Source organism: Parasteatoda tepidariorum, chromosome 1 (assembly GCF_043381705.1).
Source record: "Parasteatoda tepidariorum isolate YZ-2023 chromosome 1, CAS_Ptep_4.0, whole genome shotgun sequence".
Lineage (NCBI taxonomy): Eukaryota > Metazoa > Arthropoda > Arachnida > Araneae > Theridiidae > Parasteatoda > Parasteatoda tepidariorum.
This window is the reverse complement of record NC_092204.1, coordinates 53,875,159-53,901,219: the sequence shown is the minus strand read 5'-3', so window position 1 is coordinate 53,901,219 and position 26,061 is coordinate 53,875,159. Positions and strand designations below refer to the sequence as shown.

Here is a 26,061-nt window from a genome sequence, read left to right as displayed (position 1 = left end):
TCAGGCTGGTTCGAAAACACTAGAGATTTTTCAAATTAATGACGTTTTGCAAAGAATCGGATTATTCAATTAGCCAACAATTACAAAATTGTTCCTTGGTCGGCAAATTCTAATCCTCCTGACAAGTCCTAATTCCAGCTTCGAATAAACTGAAATATTTTTAAACTTTTGTTATAGTATAACTTTAATTATTTTAAAGCTTTAAATAGTTTCGATTCAAAGCGAAATAATATTTAATATATAATTGTATCTAAAACCTAAGGAAAAAAAACACAGAATTTTAAAATTAAAAGAAAATAACGACTTGAATTATTTACCTTACACGCACGTTTAAAAAAGATGTAGGACAACGTATTAGAAACTATGAATTAATTTGTAAACGAATTTATTTTTCTACTTAATTTTAATTTGCACGGGAAAAATAATTTCGAAAATTTACATTGCTATTTTTAAAACATACTTAAATTTTTTTGCGAGTAATTATAATATTACAGTTAAAATTAAACTCATTTTTTATTGTTTTTCTAGGAGAAGAATAAGAATTTGTTAAATTAATTTCATAAATCAATGTGACACACTTTTCGGGACAACAGACTATTGACCTCGTAAATAATAAATAAATTAAACAGACAATGTAAATAAGGAATAAACATATATTTTCTTAAATAGTTTCATATAAATTCAGTATTATTTATAAGGTTAAAATAAGACCATTGTCAAATTCCATAATTAACTTTTTATGATTGCATGAAAAAGTGTATTATTAGATCCCATATTAGGTCATTGTTTTTGTTAGTATTTATCTATTTAGTGCCATCCCATTTATTTATTTTTTATGTATATTAATTTGAAACAAACACGTAAGCGTTCGTTAAAGAAAAAACTGAGTGTGTATAATTTTGTATATTTTTTTAATGAAGTATGTGTTTTGTAATGAAGTGTGTTTTTTTTCTCACATAAACAATAATTTGCTTGCCCTAAGGTGCTAGTTTTTTACATCATTTCTAAAAGGTTTCTAAACGTATGAGTTAAGTTAATATAGGATATAGAAGAGCCTGTTAATAAAGAAGATCCTGTATATAATTTATATAGAGTCAGGGTTAAGTAAGCAAATAAATAAAGTTACATATACTCCCTTTCTCTTTAAGGGAAAAAGCGGTTGGACATTAGATATCAGTTTGAGTTGTGTGTTATGCCTCTTATATCGATATCAATTTATGCCTATACTTTAAAAGAAATTTCTAAAAAACATAGTTATTTGAATTAATCATTTATTAAGCCGTTAGAAGTATACTACCGACTAACTAATTTAAAATGTCAAAGGGGCATATGATTTGAGTGGCTACTTGCTGATAATTTTTAAAAGTTGGACGAAAAAGAATACTAGTTAGGCTTTATTTGCATAAATGTAGATGATAGAAAAGGTTGGCGTGAGGTCAAGAAGAGAGACTAACAATGGGAAGCTATTTTCTGTTGCGTGCTATTCATTTGTCCCTTTGATAATTTCTCATCGAGTTTACTTGTAATTATAGACATAGAGTTTACAATTTCGGTTATTAATAAGCACAAATATTCTCGATTATGGCACATTCTTAACATACTGTAAAAAAGGTTTTCTCAAAATTGAGCAAAAATGTGTCGAGCTTCAAAACAAATAATAGTTGAATTTGAAAACTTCATGTATTCGAAATTAAAACAGCATATACTCATTTTTGAGCAAAATGCATAGACTCGAATATGATTTGGAGGGAGAAATGTTCGTTTTTCTGCAGGCAGGGTTCAAGCCCAGGACCTCCGAGTTCGTAGCAGGATATTCTAACCACCATAGTTTTTCAGATGCTTAGCCCAGTGAGAGTTATGAAGCTTAATATAGTAGCTGCCGCAATGATACAGTCTGACATTCCATTCGCTTAAAACATTTTTTTAAGATATGGCTAAATAAGCAAAACGTGAAACTTAAATTTTAAGTTTTTAGTTGTTCATTTTGAGCAATGCAAGTTTAAGTGACAAAATTCACATTTTTAACAAAATCGGATCAAAAATTTTGAAAATCCGGCAGCAAACAAAGGTGAAAAAAAGGGGTCTTAATCAAACTAATTTTAGATAAAAAGCTAAATAAATTTCTTTTTATAAATCCTAAAAATATCCACAATCCTAAAAATATTTTAACATAATATTGCTAAAAAAATTGCCCTATAAAGGATTAAAGTTCGTTGTCAATGTAATACGTAAATAATAGAAACACTGATATACCTCCATTTAATAACAAACTTAATTTCTAACAAAAGTGAAATTAGAGACAGCATACTGAAGAAAAAAACAAATGAAATTTTATACTTCAAAGCATTTATTGAATATTGATAACGATATCAGATATGTTCTTATAAGTTTCATTGTTTGATATCATAGCGGAGGGTGGCAGACCAATAAAAGAATTTTCATCATTTTAGGAGGTTTACCAATAGTTGTTATGCAATTAATGGCATTAATTCTGTATTTTTTTAAACGATATTATTAGAATTGATAGTATTCATGGTTAAATTTAAAATTCCACAAACTAATTTTTCTTTTCAAGAAAGACCAAACATGTCCATAACACTTCAAGGCATTTCTCAACAAGCGCATTTTTTCAGCCATTTAATCTTGTGGCATCGATCTCGTTGAGATGGAACTACGAATTTATCCCCCACCCCCAGGAGACGGAAGACAAGGGGGTTCATGGCGCCAGAATTTTCCGCCCCCACTATGTATCTTCATGTTCCAAGACAACCCCTCTACAGATATTTCGTGGTGCCTACTTGCTTGAGAACAAACAGCAAAGAGGGAATACTCGTCTTTATCGATCTCAGATGCAAGTAGGACAACCGTTGTCTGGAGAAGAATATCAAATACTTTTATGAACCAATCTACAATTTGGCATATTCTGGCTTGTAAAATTAATTGCACTAACTTCTCTTTCTAATTGTTTAAATTACTTGACGTGAGAAAGAAAGGCGCCAAAGATAAATCTTTTTTCCAAAACAAACCATGGCAGGGTTCTTATCTTCTACAAATGGAACAATTTTTTTCATCTTAAAAAAAAGAAAAGAAATTATCACTGGAATTTATCAGTTTGAAAGGCCCTTATCTCCTTTAAAAAAAATTCCTTTGATCAGTAATGTCTAGGTAAACAAATAAAGGGTAAAGTATTATGGTTGTAGATTTGAATCTAGGATTAAAATCTTCGTATTTCTTCTGTTCAGATCAATCGTTTCTTATCAGGTAACTTTTTTCAAATATACAGACAAATAATAGGGGAAAGCAATGAGAAATAAAAGCAATTTTGAAAGAATAGGGTACTTTATTTAATGTGTGACTAGAATATTATAAGAATTTAGTTAAAAAATTTATTGAAAGGCTCAACTTAAAACATTTCAAACTCCAGTTAAATTTTAACAAATTTCTTAGTTTTTTAATAATTCTCGTTTGGAATTCCTCAACTATCAATGGCAGAAAACTAAAACGCGTGAATCTATATAGTGAAAAAGCTTAAAGATGTATGAATATACTAAATAAATTAGGAATATAGTGACAAAACTTTACGGGATCATAGTATGATGGTAATATTTTAAAATGTCAGAATCTGTATGAAAAACAAAGCACTGAATTGTTTGAAAATCCATGCACAGAATAAGAAAGCTTTAAATTGTAGTATACACAGAACAAGAAAGCTTAAAATTGTAGGAATTAATACACAAAATAAGAAAGCTTTAAATTATATGGATTTGTACTTAAAATGCAAATAATATACTGTATGAATCCATACACAGAATAAGAAAGCTTCAAATTATATGAATATATACACAGCTTTAAATTTTATTAATCTATACATAAAATAAAAAAAGCTTTAAATTGTATGAATTCATACACAGATTAAGAAAGCTTTAAATTATATGAATCTGTAAACATAAAATAAGAATAATTTATGATTTATACACAGAAAAGGAAAACTTAAAATTATATGAATCTATACGTAGAATATTAAGGCTATAAATCTGTACAGAGAATAAGAAAGCTTTAAATTGTAGGAGTTTATGGACCGAATAAGCAGATTTTAAATTATACAGATCTATATATAAAATATTAATAATATATTGTGTGTATCTATACACAGAATAAGAAAGCTTTAAATGATATGAATCTATACATAAAATAAAAATATTATTGTATGCATTATACATAGAATAAGAAAGCTTCAAATTATATGAATCTAAGCATTGAATACGAAATCTTTAAAGTGTATGAATCTATACATAATATAATAAGACTTTAAACTGTATGAACCTAGACATAGGAAAGAAAGCTTTAAATTGTCTGGGACAAAACTTTTAGATGTGTGCTAATGCTTTATCTGAACCTAAATCAAACGAATCGCAAGACGACGAACTACTTTATTTTTAAATTTTAAAGAGTGCGCAAAATATACTCGATAAAGAAATTTTTAAATCCTTAAAGACTATATGCCTTGAAACTAAAACATTCAGTGATTAAATTTTAAGATCATAAGCGAATATTTCCTAGAAAATAATCTTAAAAAATATATATATGAAGCAATTTAGGGAATTGTTTTCTAAGAACTATTTTATGTCATTTTTCTAAATTATTTTATTTACTTGTAGGTACACACATAGTTTCATCTCATCTAAATAGAGACCAAAGGCCAAACTTGGTAGATTATGAAACAGAGCCAAGGGGATATCCTCGTGGTTCTTGGCGACACAGCAGCAGTAGTAGTAAGGACATTTCTCCAGACAATTCTTCAACGGACAACGAATTATGGTTGTCCGTAACAGATGATGTCGGCCATAAAGGTTTTAGGCCAACGCCAGAGCATCTGGATGGCAGATCTTCATCTCGAAGCAGTATTAGTCCAACTTCTCCATCTGCCCGATATATTGTGGAGCAGAAAAGAGGTATGAAGCTGTTGAGTTTCTTCAAATCGTATTATTATTCGAATTTAGATTTATGATTTTGAAACTTTTTGTTCATTAATTTCTTTTTTCAAAAAACATTTAACTGTTGTTTGAATTTTATATAATTCTTTTTTTTCTTCTTTTTTTTGGATTTAATCCAATTAAAAGTAAAACAATAAGGAGAAGAAATTCTTCAACAAAATTTAAACAATTCTTGTTTGAGTTAGCTTTACGAAGAAGAAGGAATTATATTTTTAAGCTCTTTAGCTATGTTTCGTATAGAAAATTTATTTCTACCTGCAGAGCAAACTCCAGTTGATAAATCTATTTCTTGTAACGATTCGGAGAAATGGCGTTTATTTAGAATACGTCCAGATTTTAAGTTTGCGATTTTAGTTTCAACAAACAGAAAATTAAAATGGCATAAAATGATGCCTGTGTTCGTATTTGTGTATTTGTTTCTGAAACCACAGTCTTACAAATGCTTTTTTTAACAGTTATTTCAAATTAATGTCAGTGAATAAAAACAATTTAATTCCTACTTATTGCGTGCCACCGAAATACCTTTCGTGTGCCACCTAGTGGGTCGCGTGACATAGGTTTACCATTTCTTTATGATTAATATTATTACTTTTTTGCTTAATACATTTTAATTAAACTAAATATTTTCCCCATTTGCAATCTTTAAAACCCAGCATTTACATTAAATTTAACGAAATTTAAGTTTTGATTTGTTGCAAAACTGACAGACTCCAAAATAAGCTTCAAAACTGACCAAATTAAAAATTAAATTGAATAACTCCTTCCTTTCACGTGCTCCTGTGTGTTAAATCTCATTGTGTTAATGCTTCTTAAACCAAAAAGTATTCGTTCTAATCTCATTTTGGCCAAGTATTGCCGAAAATCATCATTTTCTGACAATTTTATGTTTTGGAGATGACCTTGTTTTGCAAATGAACTACAAACTTATAAAACAATAATAAGAAGCTGCTTTTAGTCTATCAAAAATTATGTACTAATTTCAATAAAAAATAAATTATATTGAATTGATAAATAAGTCCATTAATAATAATAAATAAATAATTGCTCACATGACCTTTACTCATTGGTTCATTGTCAAGGTATAAAAAGAGTAATAAATATCGAGAAAATAATTCCGTGTGTTATTGTCGGTGAATAAACATATATCTTAGCTGATAGTTATATTCAAATGAAGAATATTTTACGTGACATTTTTTTATCTTTCTTTTCTTATTTTCTTATTACTCTATTCATGCAGCTATAATAAATATGGCATAAAAATGCTTCTTCTCATTCTAGAGGCATTGTGATTAAACTGTGTATTTATATCCTATTGTGTATTAATAACATTTTTATTACGGAATCTTGAATTATGAAACAGCGATGACGTTTTGATGGATAAAAACGGTCATCGTCGTTGAAGTGTTGATGACTCTTTCTAGTAGCATTGCCAGATCCTAATAGAGAAATTTTCGTTAAAAATAAAGAAAAAAATAAGTTTTAAAAAGGTTGTTGTTAGTATAGCATAAATATTTGCATAAAAATAACTTACATAATTTATGTTAACAATTATATAACAACATCTACTGCTATTATGAATGGCTGTGGGAATATGGAATTGATAATGTAATGAAGTACTTCAAAACTATGACATTTTTCAAAAGAAAATTTTAACTATCTCATGGAGAAAAAACGTCTCGAAAAATTACCATTCTGTAACATTTCTACTAAAGAAAAAAAAATATTTGTATGTGTTGAAATATGTTTAAAAATTTTAATGAGCTCTTTATACTAAAGAAATTATTTATTTATATATTTTTTTATTTCTTAAAACTATGTTGTCACTAAGAAAAAGTGGATTTAGGAATGCGTTGTTAACAATTAAGTTATATTACAATTAAACAATGTTGGTTAAAAATTAAAAGAAAAAAATTAAACAATGGCGCATTTACAGAAACAAATTTTTTTCTTGAATAGAAATTTACACAAAAGTAATTTTAAATGTAATAATAGTAATTTAAAAGTAATTTTTTAAAAATAACTGCATAAGTTAAGTAATTTTAAATTTAGTGATATATAAAAGATTTATATTTCTGTTTTTTACTTAAAAGAAAATGCCATCCGGCTGTGTAGCTGTCAGGGAACTGGTCTTGCATCAGAAAGGTTCTGGGTTCGAATCCCGGTCAAGGCATGGATGCTCTTTCATTCTCTGTATTGTCTGTCCTTAGTGTGGGAGCAACGTTGGCCCACCTAATATGGTGCCCCTAAAAAGTGGCCAACAAATCTTCCCTTCAGATGCCTGCATGACGTAGGTAATTCATCAGGTGGAGAAAAAAAAACTTAAAAGAAAATATGCATAGCATAAACAAATAAATATATTGTTGTATAGATTTCAACTAAAAATCTTACTGAGATTAGTTAATTTGTTTAATCCTAATGCATTATTGTATGATTCTCCTTTTTTAGATATCATAAACTTCAAAACGTAAAAAGTGAAATTATGCTCAAATTTCTTATTAATGACATGAGCATATTTCATAATTTTTTATCACAATATAAATGCTACTACCATTGTTTTTTAGTAGTTGGCGTGATATGCAAGACAAGATCATATTATTTCCGTATCGTGATCTCTCGCACCAACTATAATCACCAAGGCACCAAATAGATTTTAAACTTGCAAACTTTAAAACGAAAAAAAACCTGTAGAGGTTTGCCCGAGGGTATTTAAGAATTACACCCTTCGAGTTAATCTCATTCTGTAATGATTTTTACAGTTTCTTGTGTCTTGATGATTATTGTGCTGCAGATCACGATACGCAAATCTTCTCACAAGATTAAAAACTTTCTGTGATAACTATTTCAAACGAGAATGAGTTATCAGAAAAATAACTTGCATGAATACAGAACAAATTTCTTTTTATCGCAGTGTCTGAAGATTCAACGGGATCAGGTCGTCCCATTTTCTTTGCAAGTTCCAGACGTGGCTCTAAAGGTTCTAATCACGACCCAAAAATGGACACTTCGCCGTATCACCAGCATCAGGTGTCCTCTGGTATCATTGATTATTCCAACCCACTTTCCAAAGAGCAGTACTCCAGGAAAAGTTCCTCAACCCATTCCGAAGAAAGTGGATTCATCAGGCGAGATTCAAAATCTGGCGGATCCAGCAGTTGGCGCGATTCTAAGACCGACCAAGAATCCAGCTCTACCAGTCGTGGCGAAAAAGATTCTAAATCTTCTGCGTCTATGGAGGAGGTGAGCGATAGGAACTAGACTGTGAAACTCAAAAATAACAACTTTCAACTTGGTGACAAATGTCGCCAAAACCTTTAATGTAGCTAGTGATTTTAGTAGTAGTTAATAAAAAACTATGGAAAAAAAACACTGCCGATTACAAGAACAAAGCATTTAAGCAACTATTTTCTGAACTAAAGAATATAATTCGTAAACGATTTGAGGACGCTTTTTTGCCGAAATTATACCTGCAAGGCGCACACGAGAGACATTAAAATATCATCTTAGAATTTAGAATAAAGAGCTTCATTGGCAATAAGCGGTGAAGAATGCCTAGTTCTTCTGTGATTGAATTTTATGGAAATCCCATTTTCGCCTGTGTAAATGGGCTATTAAAAACTTATTTTAGAGTAAGATGCATCTTTCAATATTAAGCCATAATGAACTAACAACAAAGTTACATTTGCTATTTTGTATGATCCTCCTTTGATTTTCTTTGCTTACTGCAGTGTATGCAACAGCTTGCGCTTGAGAATTATTGCTTCCCCTTCCAGATGCAGAAAACTATAATTAGAATATTTAGAATGACAGAACTAAAAGATGACTAATCTAGAAGGTAATAACTACTGCTAACTTTCTTTTAAAATTTGTGTTTGTTATTTGTTAGTTAATTGGAAATGGTTAAAACTGCTTTAATTTCCTTCTGTGTTTTGTTTAATGCTTATTTTGCTGCAATTCCCAAGCTTTTGTTTATGCGCTTACTTAAATTTTATTATTTAACAGTTGTAGAAATCTACAACAGGCATTGGTCTAGCAAAATAGTAATTGTTTTAATATGTTGAAATTAATGACTAATTCAAAACTAAGATAAATATTTAAATAGTTGGTGGTAAAAGTTTCAATTTTAAAAACCTTCATACTTAGTACAAATTTTACTTTTGTTTTTAAAGGTCAGCTGAACCAGCGATTTTAAATTATCAGCTGATACTAATACTCCATGAACATCAAGAACTCTATTACAACGTTATTGATACAATATAAAGTTTGTTGATGATAATTTTTTTAATTAATAATTCACAAGTCAAAATAACGTAATTAATCGAAACGATTATTATTATTGTTTAAAACTGAAAAACGTTAACGGAACACGAACAAATGAAACATGAACAGATATGCTACGTTTTCGGTAATAATGAAGAACCTCTTTTGAGTTGAAACTCTGAAGAAGGTTCTTCAGTTACGAAATTTTCAACAGTGATAAAGTTTCTTTACTATGGAATTGAAACTATAGATACTATTTATATGAGATTATATTCACGTTGTTTAGCTTTTATGATTTATGTAACCCGAATTTAATCCTTTCTTTTTAATTAGATTATTATTATCGCTTTGAGACATCTAACCTGGAGAAATGTGGTATGTTATGGCTGTTAGATTCAATAATGAGATTTGTCAGTGCGCTGGGTTGTAGTGTCTGGTGTAGAAAAAATATTCTGCGAAAAAAAATCATATGTGTTCTTTTATACTTATTTCTATACATCAAAATAAATTTTGTGTTCGCTATTAACTCGAACCAACAATGCGTTTTTTCTGCAGTTTTTTACAAATTGCACAAAAAAGACGCTTTGCAAATTGATGATTACAAATTCAATGTAATCGGCATTAATTTATGAATAATTGCCACCCTCATTCAAAGAGCAATTTGAGCGTAACATTCAGTGGGGGAAAACATAATGTTTAAATTCATTTGTTGTAGGTATTGTTATGTCACAAGTATTACTAGGTCCATTATTCCGAATTCCAAGCATTATGAGTATCATAGATAGTGCTATGTCCAAGTAGCTCATACATAAGACAGACCTTTACAAAATTATCCCAAGTAATGGCTAGGTATTCTTAACTTGGGAAAAGATACTTAAAAAATTGAATCTATATATAAATATGTTTCTAAGAAATCAATATCGTACTCTGAAAGTAGAGACCTTCAGAGTTTCTAAATATTTGTTTAAATGGTTTTCTCAGTTCATAAAATTAAAAGAGATCATAAACATCAGGTTCTTACAACCCTCAAGAACATTGAAAACTAGATAAAGTGCCAGGGATTTTACGTAAAAAGAAGTTTTTGAATAACACATAAAGAACATAAGAAACTTAACAGAGAATGATAAGAATAGACAACAAAAATGTCCCAAAAAAACAGATACTAGGTAATACAATCAATTCAGTTATGTGGATCTATGCACCCTTGCTCTGGCTACATGAAAATTTATTAACTGTCACCAGGAAGCCAATTGCATTTACTGTTATTAACATTTAAAGAATTTCTTGGCAATGGAAAATGGTCATACCTACTTTATGTAATGTACTGCAGACTCAGTACACTTTATACAAATAATACTCGTGCTAGATTACTAGAAGATCAACTCCTATTTTCAGCTATCGGTGTTCATAATTGTAACTTTCTTTACACTTTAGGTCTTGGAATCACTCCTTGCAATTCCGCCGGTTTCTAGATCTTCAAGCCCTACTTCGCCACGTAGATCAAAATATTACGTGTTTGCACATGAGACAAAACGTTCTCAAACTCAAGGATCTCGAATGCCGCAAGAGACAATACCTATTCAGGGCATACAATCACAATTGGAGGAAAAGAGTCCAGGTAAGATTAAAATATTTCATCTGTTATTTCACGTATTAACCTTAATGGCTCGAGGGAGTGACGCCAAATATGCTAATTAATTAGTGCGGACGATATTTTAGGTTACAAAATTAAGTTCTTTCTTTGTATAAACATATCTTTTTTTCAAACGGATTTGGATTTCTGACTCCCAAAATTCAGGGAGTAACCGCAATCCGGTAAATATGGTCCTGATAGTTTGGACAGGAGATCGATCCAAAGTTTGGACCCCTTCATGTTAATTTTACTTTTTGCGAATTTCGCCAAATCTCGAGAACTTTTTAAGTGAATTGAAAATTTTCTGCACACAATTAATCCAAAGATAATTCCATACAAAAAATAAATTCAAAAAATATTTATTATTTTTTTAATATCTTATTTAATAACAGTTGAAAAAATATTGAATAATAGGGTACAAAAATTTTGAAGTCATTTTAAAATATGCAGTTTCGTAAGGCACAATACAAAATTTGAAGGAAAACGAATCTGAATTCACACGAATCTGAGGAATCAAATTTTAAATATACGACTCCCTTAAAATTCGATTTCTCAAGAACAATTCCACCAATTTCGCTCGAATTTTGTATTTTGCCATAGAAATTTACATAGTTTAAAATGACGTAAAAAATTTAATACCTTACTATTCAAAATGATTTTGAATAATAATAAAATAATAAAAAATAATAAATATTTACTACATTTTTTTTTGCATGGAATTATCTTTGGATACATTAATTTTTATAATTGTGTGTAAAAATTTTTCAATTCGATTAAAATTTCTTCAAAAAATGGCGAAATACGCTGAAAGTAAATTTAACATTAAACTGTCGAACACTCTCCTGACCAAACTATTAGGACCATATTTCTCAGATTGCTGCTACACCATATATTTTGAGGGCCAGAAATCATAAACCATTAAAAAAAAAGTTAAGTTTATTTGGAGAAAGTACTTTTTTGTGTCTGGTGTCATAACTTAAAATATCATATGCACTTACAAATTAACATATTTTAGGTCACTCTTTCGAACCATCAAGATTGAGTTTTAGTACATTAAAATCTGATTATTAGATCACAAGTTATTCAGGATGATTTTTTTCATACTGTGCATCGGCAATGAATCGAGAAGACCGAAAGAGAAGTTAACAGTATATGCTCAGTTTCCTTTATGAATAAAAAGCAGTGTGACAGTGAACATAAACATGCATTAGCGAGGAACAACTCTGCTCACTACAATATCATTCGGCATGCCATGCATGTTCCATTTTAAAAATAAAAGTACGAAATTTTTTTGCATAAAATTTATAAATTGGAGAAACGCTTATAGACGATAGATTGGAAACTATGTTGCGCATTGAAAAATAAAAAAAATCGAAGAAAAAGTAGTTTTTTGAAAATTTTCAATAATGGATAAAAATGAAAAACATTGTATATATTTGTTTTACCAAACAATAATAAAAAAAAACTTTTTGCGTCCCAATATTTTTTTTCTCCAATTGGTGTCTAAAATTATCTGGAGACTTATGTAATAAAAGGAAAGATCATTTCAAATTTTAAAAACAAGAGTCAAGATGTTTTAAACACCTTTACCTTTAGAATAAACAAAATAACTAACATGCTATTTACAAAAATTTTTTTTCATTGTTTTAAAGAATTGCCTATTTAGATGCTTGCCTCAATAAATTCATGATTTAACCTTATAACTAATCATAGAGGGTTCTTAAATGACAACATTTTAAATTATCTCTAAGCATGCTTTTTTTTAAAAATAAATCCTTCAATACTGATGATTGTGTAAAATTACATGTAATGTAAACATTTTTGAAAATCTCCATATTCCAGAAGGCCTTAGCAAAACCAAATCACCGTCTTCCCAGTCAACCACCATCCCTCAAATCAGAGATCCCCAGTGGACAGCAGACGATGCACGTGGACTTGAAAACATCGCAGATGATCTTGGTAAGATGTTAGATGAGAGATTAAAATCCCCTCCACATTTTCCCAGTAGTTCTACCACAGCTTCTAAGCTTCTTCCTCCCTTTTCATCTCCTACGGACGAGATGAACCATGGTTCCTTCTGTCATAGCAGCTCAACCTCTCCTCTGGAAGATGACGTCCAGTCTCCGACAAGCATGGAAGTTCTAGTCCCAGAAGGAGAAGAGCCGGAATTGTCTTCCATCATCGAAGGTAAACAACAATTTCATACTTATAAATTAGATTTCGAAAATGTATACTTTCAGTCTCAAGCATGATGCACTTGCTTAGTTTATAGTTTTGCTTTGCAACATTTTAAATATAATGTAGTTTACTACTGGCCAAAGCATTTAAATATCAAAGTAATTGGTAGAATTTTAACTTAATTTTAAAATTCCCTGCTTGAATTTGAAATCCCGTAACCAGCATGTCCCACATTTCTTCCTATTTTTCCCTTCCTTTTCATTTTTATCTGACGTAGATGATACTAAATTAGAAGGAGATGGCAAGCAAAAGGATGGTGACCATGAACACCCCCCTTCACACGAACATTTGCTTCGGCAGCGGGAACAATCACATCGCCCTCCACTTCAAAGACAGTCTACATTGCCCTCTTGTAGCAGCGCCGACCTTTTGTCTCAACAGCCTCATGATGGTTTGTACGCGAATCCGTTTGCAGGTTTGCAACCGGGCTCCTACACTCGAGGTATGGCGGAAGGCTCTCTTCGAAGACCTCAATCTCTTTGTCTTGTTCTTCTGCACCTGCCTTGCATGTTTTGTGCACGTGCCCTTGCACCACCCCCACAAATCAATTCCTTTAGCAATGGCCCCGCCCGTATGACATGTGTCTCCGAACCCACAACACCGGTCAGGGATATGATTTGTCCTTCCTCTTATGAGCCTGGTTCTTGTTGTGGCCAACCTGTGAATCCTGTTGTTCTTGACAACACATACGTTCCCTACTTGACTAATATTGATTCCAATCCAGGACGGAGACCGTCAGGGACAACTACCACAGAGGACAAAGGTACGACCCAGGAAGCAAGTGGTGGAACTCCATCGAAGAAGAAGAAACCTGGCCGTGGAATACCTGATATCTATTCCTCAGAAAGTCATCTAAAGTGCCATCGACCAAAATGCTCAAAGAGCTTGCCAACAGAAGAGGCTAGAGTTAAGTTCAGAACTTGCGCCAACTGTTATACATATTACTGCAGTCGACAGTGCCGTAAGCTTCATATGTCCCGCCATAAGGATCATTGCCCTCAAACACGCATCAGCAATCTATGTAAGCAAGTACTTATGAAGGCCAGAGACGATCCGGTATCTAGAAGACATTTGTCTTTGTGTGCCAAACGAGGATTACTTTCAAGAGGAAGGGGTGCTGTAAAGTTGCTCTTCCTTAACCCAGAAGATGCTCTTGACTATCTTGTTCATGGTTGGGAGAGTGCCAAAGGTCAGACCTTGTATGTTTCCAGATCAGACCTCTTACCTCAAGAAATGGGAGCAGATGTCTTCACACAAGTGAGGAACTTTTGCGACAAATACAATCCCGAGCGCAAGTTTATTCTTTTGGCGGCAATAACAGTTGCAAATGAAATTGCTGCAGCTTTGGAAAGAGAAGTTGTGGTGCGTGGAGCTAAGATGCACCTGTCACCCTCATTACCCGAGGATGACGTGCAAACATTAATACTAACCATCACCAAAACGGATCCCGAAACAGGGGATCCAGCTCAAACCACCGTGGAGGATCGAAAAAATGGTCTCAGTGTTGTTGTAGAACAATTAGCTGCCAGGGGAGTAGATCTAGAAAAGTTATATCCTCATACATACAGAAAGATTTTACGTTTTGTCAATGATAACGAGCCTTTTACGCCCATTAGTATATTTCCGACAGATGAAAGGAATGGTAGAGTATTCATGTGCATCATACTTCCATGGGCTGATGCAGACATTATCACAAATATTTCTACAAAAGGTGGACTGAATAAAAGTTCAAAAAGAAAATGGCCTCTCTAGTATTATCAGCTGGTTTGTCTCCTATATTTCCTTATGGTATTTTTAAAAAATTCTTCAAAAGCCTAACTTGTAATCTAATCATATGATATGTAAGATTCGTTGTTCCATTTGGCTCAGTATAGCAACACAAAATGTGCTATTCAATTACTTGAATTTCGAAGTAATACAAAAATTTAATACACGTGATAGTTAGCTTATGACAATAAAGAGAAACACAAAAGAAGCTTAAGGCTTGTGAATACCTCAAAAATTTATAATAGTATTAATTGCTTCAAAATTCTTATTTATGAACATACTTAGATTATTTAATTAATAATGCAGATATTGATTATAAGATTTCCATATATTTTTTTTTACATTCTGTGTGAGGATCCCTTTATACATACAAATGATTAATTTATAATATATACATTGTTTCTACTGTGAATCAAACCCCCCGCCCCCTCCCCCCCCCAAAAAGCTTATTTTATTAGATTTTCAAAACAAAGAAAAATTTCTAAAAGCGCTACATCATTTATTGATATTATATTTTAGAACTTTTAATCGTTGCAGAATAATATTTCGCAGTAATATATCCGCCATAAATAAATGTTCTTAAAACAACAAACATTCTTAATTCTAAAATAATTAATATTTTTAAAAAATGAAAAATTGATTTTCAATTTTTTTAAGTATATTATTTTTTCTTTTTTTTTTAAAAAAAAAAAGCTAACTTTAGTCTAAAACATTTTAATCGCTTATATTGCTAATTTTGTTTTTGTGAAATATTTCCCTTTCCCCTCTTCTATTTTGAACATCAATAGGCACATAATTCATTAAAATGTTAAATTTAATGATATTTTTTTTAAAAATATAATAATAACGAAAGGCTTAATGTCTTTATTCCTTTATGAAATCATTATAGCTTCTGTGCTTTTACAACAAACTCTTCCGCAATACTTAAATACCTTTTTTTCCCATCGAAATAACTGTAACTAATCTTTCTCCTAGCAACTCTAGTCCCATTTATCTTGAAAATGCACTTAAATACTCATACTTAATCCACTTTAAATAATTTCGGACTTCCTTTAACTCTTGCTTCAAATATTTATAACAATTACTAAAAGTGTACATAGCTATTTGAAATTTAAGCACCTACTATCTCCGATTCATTATTAAATATTCACTTTATACTTGTTTGTTTTTAGGTGCCAAAAACATATTAGTTTTGGAACAAATTCTGATATTTCAGAATCAATTTTTTTTTTAAAAATGCGAATGAAAGTTTTCGAAAATGGTGTTTAAGGAAGCAATTAAACTTATCTATTACATGCAGTCTTTAAGGGCTAACGTTTTAAACATATAATTATCACAAATGTATGTCTAATGAATAAGTCTCCTAATTAATTAATAAATAAATAAGGGGTACATTTATAAGTTAATTTGTTTGCGAACATTTTCCATTTAATTAAATAAATTGTCAAGTTATGTCAAAAGTGGCAAACAGGGGGCACTCAACCAAAAAGATACTAAAAGTGTCGAAATTTTATTTTTACTTCTTTTTTCCTAACTTTGAATTTGAAAGAAAGAGCTTGGAATCTGCTAATTTGATTTCTCTTAGATAATTGATATTAATTTTGATTATAATTTTTATTGCGTTTTAACTAAAAACTTATTTGACACCACGGCTAATAGAATTGCCCCCCTTTCCGATGTAAATCATACATGCTTACCCCTAAGACCATAAAAGGCAATTAAAGTAGTATAAATATACTACATTTTTTTTCACACTGAATACATTTAAAATCAATTCTACAGTTTTTAATTAGTTTTTTTTTTGTTGATAAAACTGAAGCCTGAGAATTGTATCTAAAATTTATTTACAAAATATTAAAATAATAATAAATAAATTAAAGCAATATGGTATGACTAAAGATTACATAACTAATCGGCAATACTGGCATTGAAAAGATATAATTACTTAATTTGTGTAAGTTTCAATCTTAATGAAAAATCAATATATTTTTTTAAAAAAATATTTATATTTTTTCTGATTGAGTTATAATTTCTTAATTTTAAATCTTGTACATATTTTAATTATAATTAGGAAAATAAAGTTATGCTATATCAAAATGAAAATACTATTTTCTTAATAATAGTGACTTTAATTATTTTAAATATCATTTATTTATGATTTTTAGCACTATAATTAGGCTTCGTAACATGCATTTACATATCAGGTAGGGTGACATATACAGAAACTCAGAGATAGTAATATAAATTTTTAATTCATGGCAACTTTGTCAAATCACTTAAGTAGAAATAAAAAATTGTAGAGCGTTCAAAAGCTAATTTATCAACGTTTCTCATTAAAACAGATGATAGCGTGAAAAGGTATTAATACTGTAGTTTTTTTTTTAAATAATATTATTTTTTTTAAAAAAATTCTTTTAAAATGTGATAAATATCAGTATTATTAAAATGACAAATGGGACAACTTTCTGTTTCAAATATTATGTAAAAAACGTAAACTCAGTTTTCTGTTATTCCTTTTAAATGTTTCGACTTTGTATCAATGTTAAATGTCTGTTGAATCATTGCTGTTGAGTTATTGTTAAATGTTCATTTATGATATCGAAAAAATGTTCTTATTGATGTAGATAGTAGAAAATTCTATACAAATGTTTAATATTTCTTTCCCCGTGGCTGTTGTATAATTTATTGTACATATCGGATCTCGTAATTGAAGTGAAAAAGTTTTGTTGTGATATTTTACAGAATACTTTGCGGCGAAATGACACACGATTCTGATTCTCGTTGTAGTAATGTGACAACTTAAGTAAATCTGTTTGGTTTAACCCTTTAATTGATAACCTTGCTCTAAGATAACAACAAACTCGGTTTATCTGCTTTATTACAAACTAATGTTTTCTTATGGTAATCGTAATTTAGATTAAGGGGAGGGAGATAGCTACCATCAAATCTTATGATTGTCATTCTAAAGAAGAGATTCCCAGTTCCTTTCCCATCTATGGCAACATCTTCTGTCGGAACAAAGACTTCATACATAAAGTTCATAGCAATTGTGAACATATTAACCAAAGAAAAACGAACCATTTTAAAAATATTTAATGCTAAGAATGGCAGTTTTTCATTGTTAGTTCTATGTCAGACAATTGAATTCGCAGATCAGGGGCTGTATCTAGTCTAATTCTAATTTTTTTAATTATTATTATTTATGAAAGCATACGTTAAAAATGAATAAGCTGCTTGCGGTTTTCATAAATGTCGAAATGAAAAAGTGCTGTTATATATGTTGAAATCATGGTCACGGAAAATATGTTATCGTACTGTTGATTTTAGTTAGTTTATTTTGAATTAAAAAGTTAGAAAGAAAATAATTTTTTTTTTATATGTATAAATCCATGCCATTCAATACATTATTGTTACAGAAAAATATATTTCAAATGTATATAATTTTGCTATTTCTTTCGTCATTGGCATTTAACCAAATTAATTTCATAAAAATAACCGAAATATTATAGAAATAATGGTTTATTGTTTGTATATAAATATAATTACTGCTTTAAAAAAATGCGGAACTCCGGTGATTCTTCCACGAAAACCAGAACTCCGCGGAACACCTTTTTGGAATCGTAGCTCTGAAGTTATTGCAATACCTATCTGACGCTATTTCAGCCATGAGGCTAGAGCAGTTTGGTTTTGGTTAGAAATTTTCACTAAACTCTGAGAGAAGTTTAATCTAAACATTCTCTTTAATTCCTGATAAATTTAACCAGAAATATTTTTGCCAACAAGCTTATTCGAAGTAATGGGATATTTCTATAACGGGCCTATTTTAAGCTGCTCGCGTCTTACATTAGGAACCAATTAAAAATATGTAAAGTTAAACAGTGGTAACTACACATTCATATATATATATATATATATATATACACAGGGACAATTAATGAACTATCATGGTGGTTAAAAAATCCAACTGGACAAAGAAACATTTCCAGCTCTCGCGTTGATTAAATTCGCCATTGGTGTAAGTGAAAATGGATCGATAAAACTCAAAAATATGAATTTTATCGATTATCGGTAGATTTGACTCTCAACCAGGTAATATACAAGCACGAATAATCTATTTCTAATGAACTTGTAGAAATAAAACGTTGTTTCATCGAATTATGACTGCCAATTTTACTATGCAAGGTAACATTAATTTGGACAATCACTCCCAAAAATTGAACTTAAAACAGAAACATACAGTTTTTTTTTTAAAGTTTTGCAAGTAGTTTTAAAATTTAACTGTGTAATTGAATAGTAACTGAAAAATTCTTATTGATAGAATATAGTATTTCTAAAAGTTAATTTTTTTAAATAATAGAAATGTTTAAACAACGTAAATCATTTGAATAAAATAGAAGACTCCTTTATGTGAAACGAGGAACAAAAACATGAAATAAGGTAACAATCATCTTAAATACCAAACAAAAACAATGACAACACTTATTATTTTAATTAAATAATTTGTGATATTCTAACATTATATTATTAGAGTTTTAAATCTAATCCAATGATGTCCCGTTTTATGTTGGAAATATGTTTTTTTTTAAGTTATTATTATTTTGAATTTAAAAAAAATATTTTTAAATACAAAATTCTTCATAAAAAAAATATTTTTAGATAGAATTTAGCAAGTCCTTTCCAAGTATGAAAAATGCCTTTGAGTCATGCCAATAAGATAATTTAAAGTTTATTTTTTAAAAGCTTGAAATATTTATTTATTAATTATTACAGAATTTGCTTTTTAAAAAAAGTGTTTTTTTTTATTTAATCTTTTAATTTTATAGCAGTTATACACTTGAATTGAGTTTTTAAAAAACTTTTTTATAAAAAAGTTTAAATGAATACACCACTTGGCTCGATAAAATACAATAATAATTAAAGATTTATATTAAAAACTTATTTTTCTCAAAATAGATAGACACCTTGTGTTACCCTCAAAGCTCAGAGCTATTTGTAATGTGCATAAAAGACACTATTTCCTCTTACTTAGTATTTTAACACAGATAAACATTTAAGACAAACTAATCATATTGGCTTAATTTGATACATTAATACCAGTATTAAAGTTAGATGATATATCGTAAAATATCGATACTTATCCTTGCAATTATTATATTTTAAATAATATTCTCACAAAATATAGTAAATATCATGTCTTATGATAAATATTGAATACGATAATATGGCGAGTCCTATTGATAGTGATAATTTTTTAATATATTATCTTAAGCGCTGATAACTTTTGATTCGGTAACAAAAATATAAACCATTATAAAATAATTGAAATCAGTTCAATTTGAAAAATATCAAGATTTATCGTAAATATCGATATTTCTAGACGACGTGTTGCAAGTATTACCAAAAACGATAATTTTTTAATACGATCTATGAGCATTAATAATTTCAGTTGGATAACGAAAATATTTGACCAATGTAAAAACATTTTGATCAAATATTTCAATATATAAGCTAAATTTGAAAATTATCGCTCCGCAGCAGTAGACAAAATATTTTTTTCAACCCGTTTTCATGATTTAAGAAGTTTAATAAATAAGTAGCAAATTACACTAGGTATAGTTCAAAAACCAAAAATCTTAATTTCAAAAATAAATTAAATTTCGTGTAACTTCACTGAATTGATTTTAGTTGTCTAGAAAACCTCAACAAAATAACATCGAAAAGATCTACGCTATACAGTGCCAATTTAGAATATCTTTGTAATGTAGAATAAGACCTTTTTGCAGTGTTGCCAATGGACAAGCCCAAAATAAAATTAGTTATCTTTTACATAGATTTCATCTTTTTGTGCCAAATAAAAACTAGATATATATCTTAATATATAGAAAATTAAAAGTATCTACCAAGCTATGCAGTTCAAAGTTTCCAAACTAAGAAAAAATTTAAACAAAATCAGACACGTAGAAAATTTTTTTATTAGGTTTACAATAATGAAATTAAAAAGATAAAGTATAGTATTGTACACTTTAATGTTTCATAAAAGAAGTCAATTTTTAATCTTCATTACATACACTTCATGGAATAAAATTATATGAAATTAACATATTTTTCTAATAATTCTCAAAATTTTTAAGATGAATCATTACTAAATCTTATTAATAAAAATATTCAACTAAAAATAAGGAAATATCCCATCAAGTTTAAGGGAATTTGTTTTTAATTTTGGAGATTGTTTTTGGGTTAGGAAAAAAAAACTTTGAATCTAATAGTTTTGTTAATAAATTTACTAACTACATGTTAATATTTCTAACAATGTGAAAAATATATTTAACAAATTTAACTAAGATAATGATTTATGTTAAAATCATAAGTACAAAGACACAATAGATTTAGATTATTATACTGCGTATAAAAAATAAGGTAAAGATAATTACCACAAATTATAACACCTAATATTAAAGGTAATAATTATTACAACTATTAATTAGTAATGCAGAAGTTAATATTTAATTTTAAGTTTACTACTATCGGAACTTCAGAATTATTATAGAATCTTTTTTCTTTCTTTTTCTTAGAAAAAAATAAAAAAACAATATTTTCAAATTGAATGAAAAACATTTTTTTTTAAATTAATTTTTAAACAATTACAATTCATTATCAATTATTATAGATATTCGTCATAATCATGAGAACTAGTATTCCCCCCCCTCTGCATTTAATATTAATTTAGTTTAATTATTAACATTTAGTTTAATCAAGTCTGAGGCTTAAACGTACTTGAAGTAAAGTTGCTTTAAAATTCATTTACAGCAAACTAATTTTGAAACATAAAGACTCAGATTAATATCTTTAATTAACTGATAATAATTTAGTTTACATTTCTGATGAACAATTTAGACTATAATCTTATTCATGTGCATAAATAGTTGTTTTAACATTAATAAGCAGATTATAAAATTTAACAGATATAAGTTTAATCATAGTTCTTATTACTAAATATAAGTCTCATTAGAATTTCGGTTTTCATAAATTTCTTCAAAAAACAAGTTACATCAATAAATATTTAAAAAAAAACTTGCTTTTACTTTGTAATTACATATCAATTACACTCATTATAATAGATGTAACATTATTAAACAATTTCAGTTAAGTTTTCTTGCTGATAATCAGCCAAATATTCGATTTAATGTCCGTGGTACAGAAGCTTGGCAATTTTAAATTTTTAGCGAGTATTAATTACATGCATAATATAATAAACTCCTATCTCTCTTACACATTTGAACAATTTTCTTAACTCTTGGCAAGCTGTCAGTTTTCCAGCTAAGTTACAAATACAGTCAAACAGTGAGCAAATATCTGCGACATAAAATATAAAGTGCCGTAAAATCGTAAATGCCATTCAATTTTGATAAAATAAAATAAATAAATGATTGGCAACACTGCTTCCAATTCAATCAAATGAAATGTGTACAAATGAGAAAAAAAAAGCCTTCATTTTAATCTGTGTCAATTCTGATGTTGTATAACTATGTTATTCTGTGATAACTGCGACTATTTATATATAATCTATGTATAAACTAACATTAGAATAGTATGTTTGAACTGTTGTCTACGTTACATTACTATCGTTGTTCAATAATGATGTTGAACGTTGCACGATAATTTAATCAAGAATGATGCCCCTGTGTATATTAATCAACGTTCAACTTCATTTATGTTATGTGAAATATATGTTTTGTTAAAATACCTATGATTATGATGTCAGCATCACAAAATTTATATATGCCTTTAAATATTTCATTGAATTGATTAAGTGAGCTTTGTGTAATTGGTGCAAGAGGAGGTTGCTTTATGAAATTTTTTTTCCTTGTTTGCAACTAATGATATTTGAATTTTATTTATTTTTTTAATTTGCAACAGCATAATGAGTTATAAAAAATTTACTTTGAGAATTCAAATATATTATGTAATATTAAAAAATGAATGTTATTTCCATTAAAAAAGTTATACAATGTACTGAATTATTATGTGAAAATTCAGACAAAAAAATCCTTTTTTAGTATGATACAATGTAATTGTGACATTAAAAAAAATTAAAAAAGTCCATTAAAAATAATTACAAATTTATAAAATGGCTAATAATCCAACTTAAATGGATAAGCATCTTTAAAAACAGTATATCTGAATTTAAAAAAACAATAGAACAATAATGCAATAGACATTATTAGCTTAGATCTCAAATTAACGAGTATTGAAAATATAGATACACATTTAAAAATAAATATACAATTAAAAATTGATGAAAAATATAGAAGAGTGTAGATTAATTTGATTTATATGGCAATCTACTGAAGTAAATGAAATAAAACAAAAATATTTTAATTAATAACATCAGTTAATAATAATTGAAACTAAAATAATAAAGTTTTAAGGATAATAAAAGAGATTTGTACATTTTTTCTCCTTATCCCTGAAACAAAATTTATGTCAGTTTTTGTATGCAACAATAAAATGGTATTTTAACAGTTATGTGATAAAAATTTATTCGATATTTCAAGAAATATAAATCTATATGATTGTGGTAACGAATGTCAGAATATATTTTCCTACAGAAACTTTGAAATTTATTGTTTTATAACCAACAAATCTTGTATTTATGTTAAATTTCTTTGAAATGTATTGAGCTTTTGAATTCATATATTCAATGTGATGGAAATATTTTACTTTGACTAGAAAAGAAAATTGTACCAAGGCATGTGCTAAAGAAATAAGAAAAATGAATATTGAACAAAATAAATGAATATTGAAAATTTTTTATTCAACATTGAATAAAATTTAGTAAAATATTGAATGAATTATACAATACAATTAATAAAATAAAATAAAGGTATGAGCAAAAGCCAGAAATTAGCAAAGCATTAATATAAAATATTATATGTTTTCTAGAATTAAAAGTCATAATTAACATTAAAAATTAAAATTGACAAAATCAGAAATATAGCAATGCAGTTATAAAATTAGTATGATTTGTTCAATTTAAACTAAGGAATACCTATGAATATAGGATATATATACACATGAATTTAACGAAATTATTTAAATAAGTTGAAAAAAAAAGCTTAATAATTTGACAAAATATGATTTAAAATAAATTAAATAAAGGTTTTCTTGCCATATAATTACAAATGACTCAATGTTGAACATAATCATTTTTAAAAATACTAACAATTCATGCTTCTTGTGGAGGTGGTTATTTAAAACTTACATATTAAACTCACAAAAAAAAAAAAGAAAGAAAGAAAAAGGATTTACAAAAAATTTTAGTAATATCCTGTTAAAACTAATTAATCATGCCTCAATATTTTATAAATAAAATAATGACAGTAAATTGAGCGAAAATATATACATTTAAGTTCCGCAGATTGAAATAAATAATACTTTCAGCAAAATTTGAACTTTCATAAAAGTTGAAGAATAAAAGCATGTGCCTTGGGTATATAAAACAAGTTTGAATCTTATTATTAGTTTTAAATAGGAAACTTTCACAGTTACATATAGTTTGTTTTGCATTAGCTGAATATTTTAGTAACTTTTTTTCAGTAATTCTACAGTATAATTTAGGACAAGAAAGAACATAGATAGAGAAATGGAAGGCAATAGTTAAAAAGAAATGAAATATGTTTGAAATTAAAAAATAAAATAAAAATTAAAAAAATATTGTAAATTTCAACTTCTCATTACTTATGAATGTAGTATTTGCTTGGTGCATTCTCTAATAAGATTTAATATATAAAACTGTTTTTGCAATAAAAATTTTGATTCTTATTTTCTTGTTTTTTATTTTCAGTTGCAGTTTGTTGTGTTCTGGTTGTTTGACATCAAAGGCTATTCTGCTCTTTTAGACATCAAACAACCAGAAAAAGAAAAGAATTTTTAAAATACAAACAATATATTGAAATGTCCCAGCCCAGTAAGTTAAAATTAGTATTTTGTACATTTTAATAAGTATAGTTTTATTCAAATTTTCACAATTCTTTAATTTTTATTTACCTTTGAAATGCAAATGAGGAAAAAGAGAATTTGACATCATGTTATTTAATTTTTTTTTTGTAGTACCAAATACAACACACCTGTAATAGGTACACAAGAAAGCAATAAAAAAATTTAAAGGAAGGAAATTTATAAATGAAGTAAAATGTAAGAAATAAAAAAATGCACAATTTCCGACGTTGCTGTTATAAGTGCAAGTTGTACACCTTTCTGTTATAAGTCACTTAGCCTTTTCAGTGGTATTGTGTATCAATGTTAGTTAGTCCTTATTTTTTAATGATAGTTTATTGTCATAAAAGCATATCTGAGAAAAAGTAATTCAAAAGATAATTTGAAAAATAAATTTACATTAATAACAGCTGTGCATGATATAAACACATTTGAGTAAGAAAACTAACAAGAATTCTACAAAAGGTTTTCAAGCATATAAAAATGAGGAAATGAACATTTAACTGATAAAATGTTATATGTATTTACAAATGCAATTTGACAATAATGTTTAGAATGCATGAAATAGAAATAAAAGAAGAATCAATTTTATTTCTTTATTATTTAAAGTTTTTAAAGATTTTTGGATAATAAATATCAAGACATATAAAGGAAAAATAGGTATTATTTCCAAATAGCTAGATTTTTTAAATAAAATTGTTTTTTTTTTACAGCCTTCAATGGACAAATCAACACAAAAAAACAGATTGATTCCAACTTTTTAAATACATTGAAGAAGATTAAAATAGTTATTAAAACAACATATTAAGTAGATTAAAATTAATAAATTAAATTTAATTTAATTCGAACATCAATATCACAGAATTCCACAAATATCATTGAACACAAAATTCATTCTGATATATTTATATGTTTTTGAATTCAAATAAAAAAAATTTGAAAAGAAAAAAAAATGATGTATCTATGCAATAAAAAACATTTTATATAAAATAACCGGTATATATCAAAGCCATTAACCCACTGACGGTTCTGCACGTAAAAAGTCGCATTTTAACCTGCAGTCTTCTCTGCATAGCAAAACCGGTTTTCCCATGTTAACTGATAGGGGAACTGTGTGTAGGGGAGAAACATTCTCCCAATTTTGCCCATTTCCTTAACCGCCAGTGGGTTAAAAAT

The 26,061-nt window shown here is 28.3% G+C and overlaps 1 protein-coding gene across 1 annotated transcript; it reads left to right on the top strand.

The window, feature by feature from the left end:
* The first annotated feature begins 3,221 nt into the window (after positions 1-3,221).
* Positions 3,222-15,367, top strand: LOC107436985 (uncharacterized). The gene is made up of 6 exons (XM_071180299.1): positions 3,222-3,261; positions 4,659-4,952; positions 7,903-8,231; positions 10,686-10,869; positions 12,727-13,071; positions 13,340-15,367. Exons 3-6 carry the CDS (start codon positions 7,989-7,991, stop codon positions 14,872-14,874), a joined length of 2,307 nt encoding a protein of 768 aa, XP_071036400.1. The 5' UTR covers positions 3,222-3,261; positions 4,659-4,952; positions 7,903-7,988; the 3' UTR covers positions 14,875-15,367.
* Positions 15,368-26,061: the final 10,694 nt, after the last annotated feature.

Excerpts from the sequence above, each read along its gene's own strand:
- LOC107436985 (XM_071180299.1), top strand. The coding sequence starts at position 7,989 with ATGGACACTTCGCCGTATCACCAGCATCAGGTGTCCTCTGGTATCATT. Across the intron at positions 8,232-10,685 it reads CTTCTGCGTCTATGGAGGAG|GTCTTGGAATCACTCCTTGC; the intron begins GTGAGCGATAGG and ends TTTACACTTTAG. Across the intron at positions 10,870-12,726 it reads ATTGGAGGAAAAGAGTCCAG|AAGGCCTTAGCAAAACCAAA; the intron begins GTAAGATTAAAA and ends TCCATATTCCAG.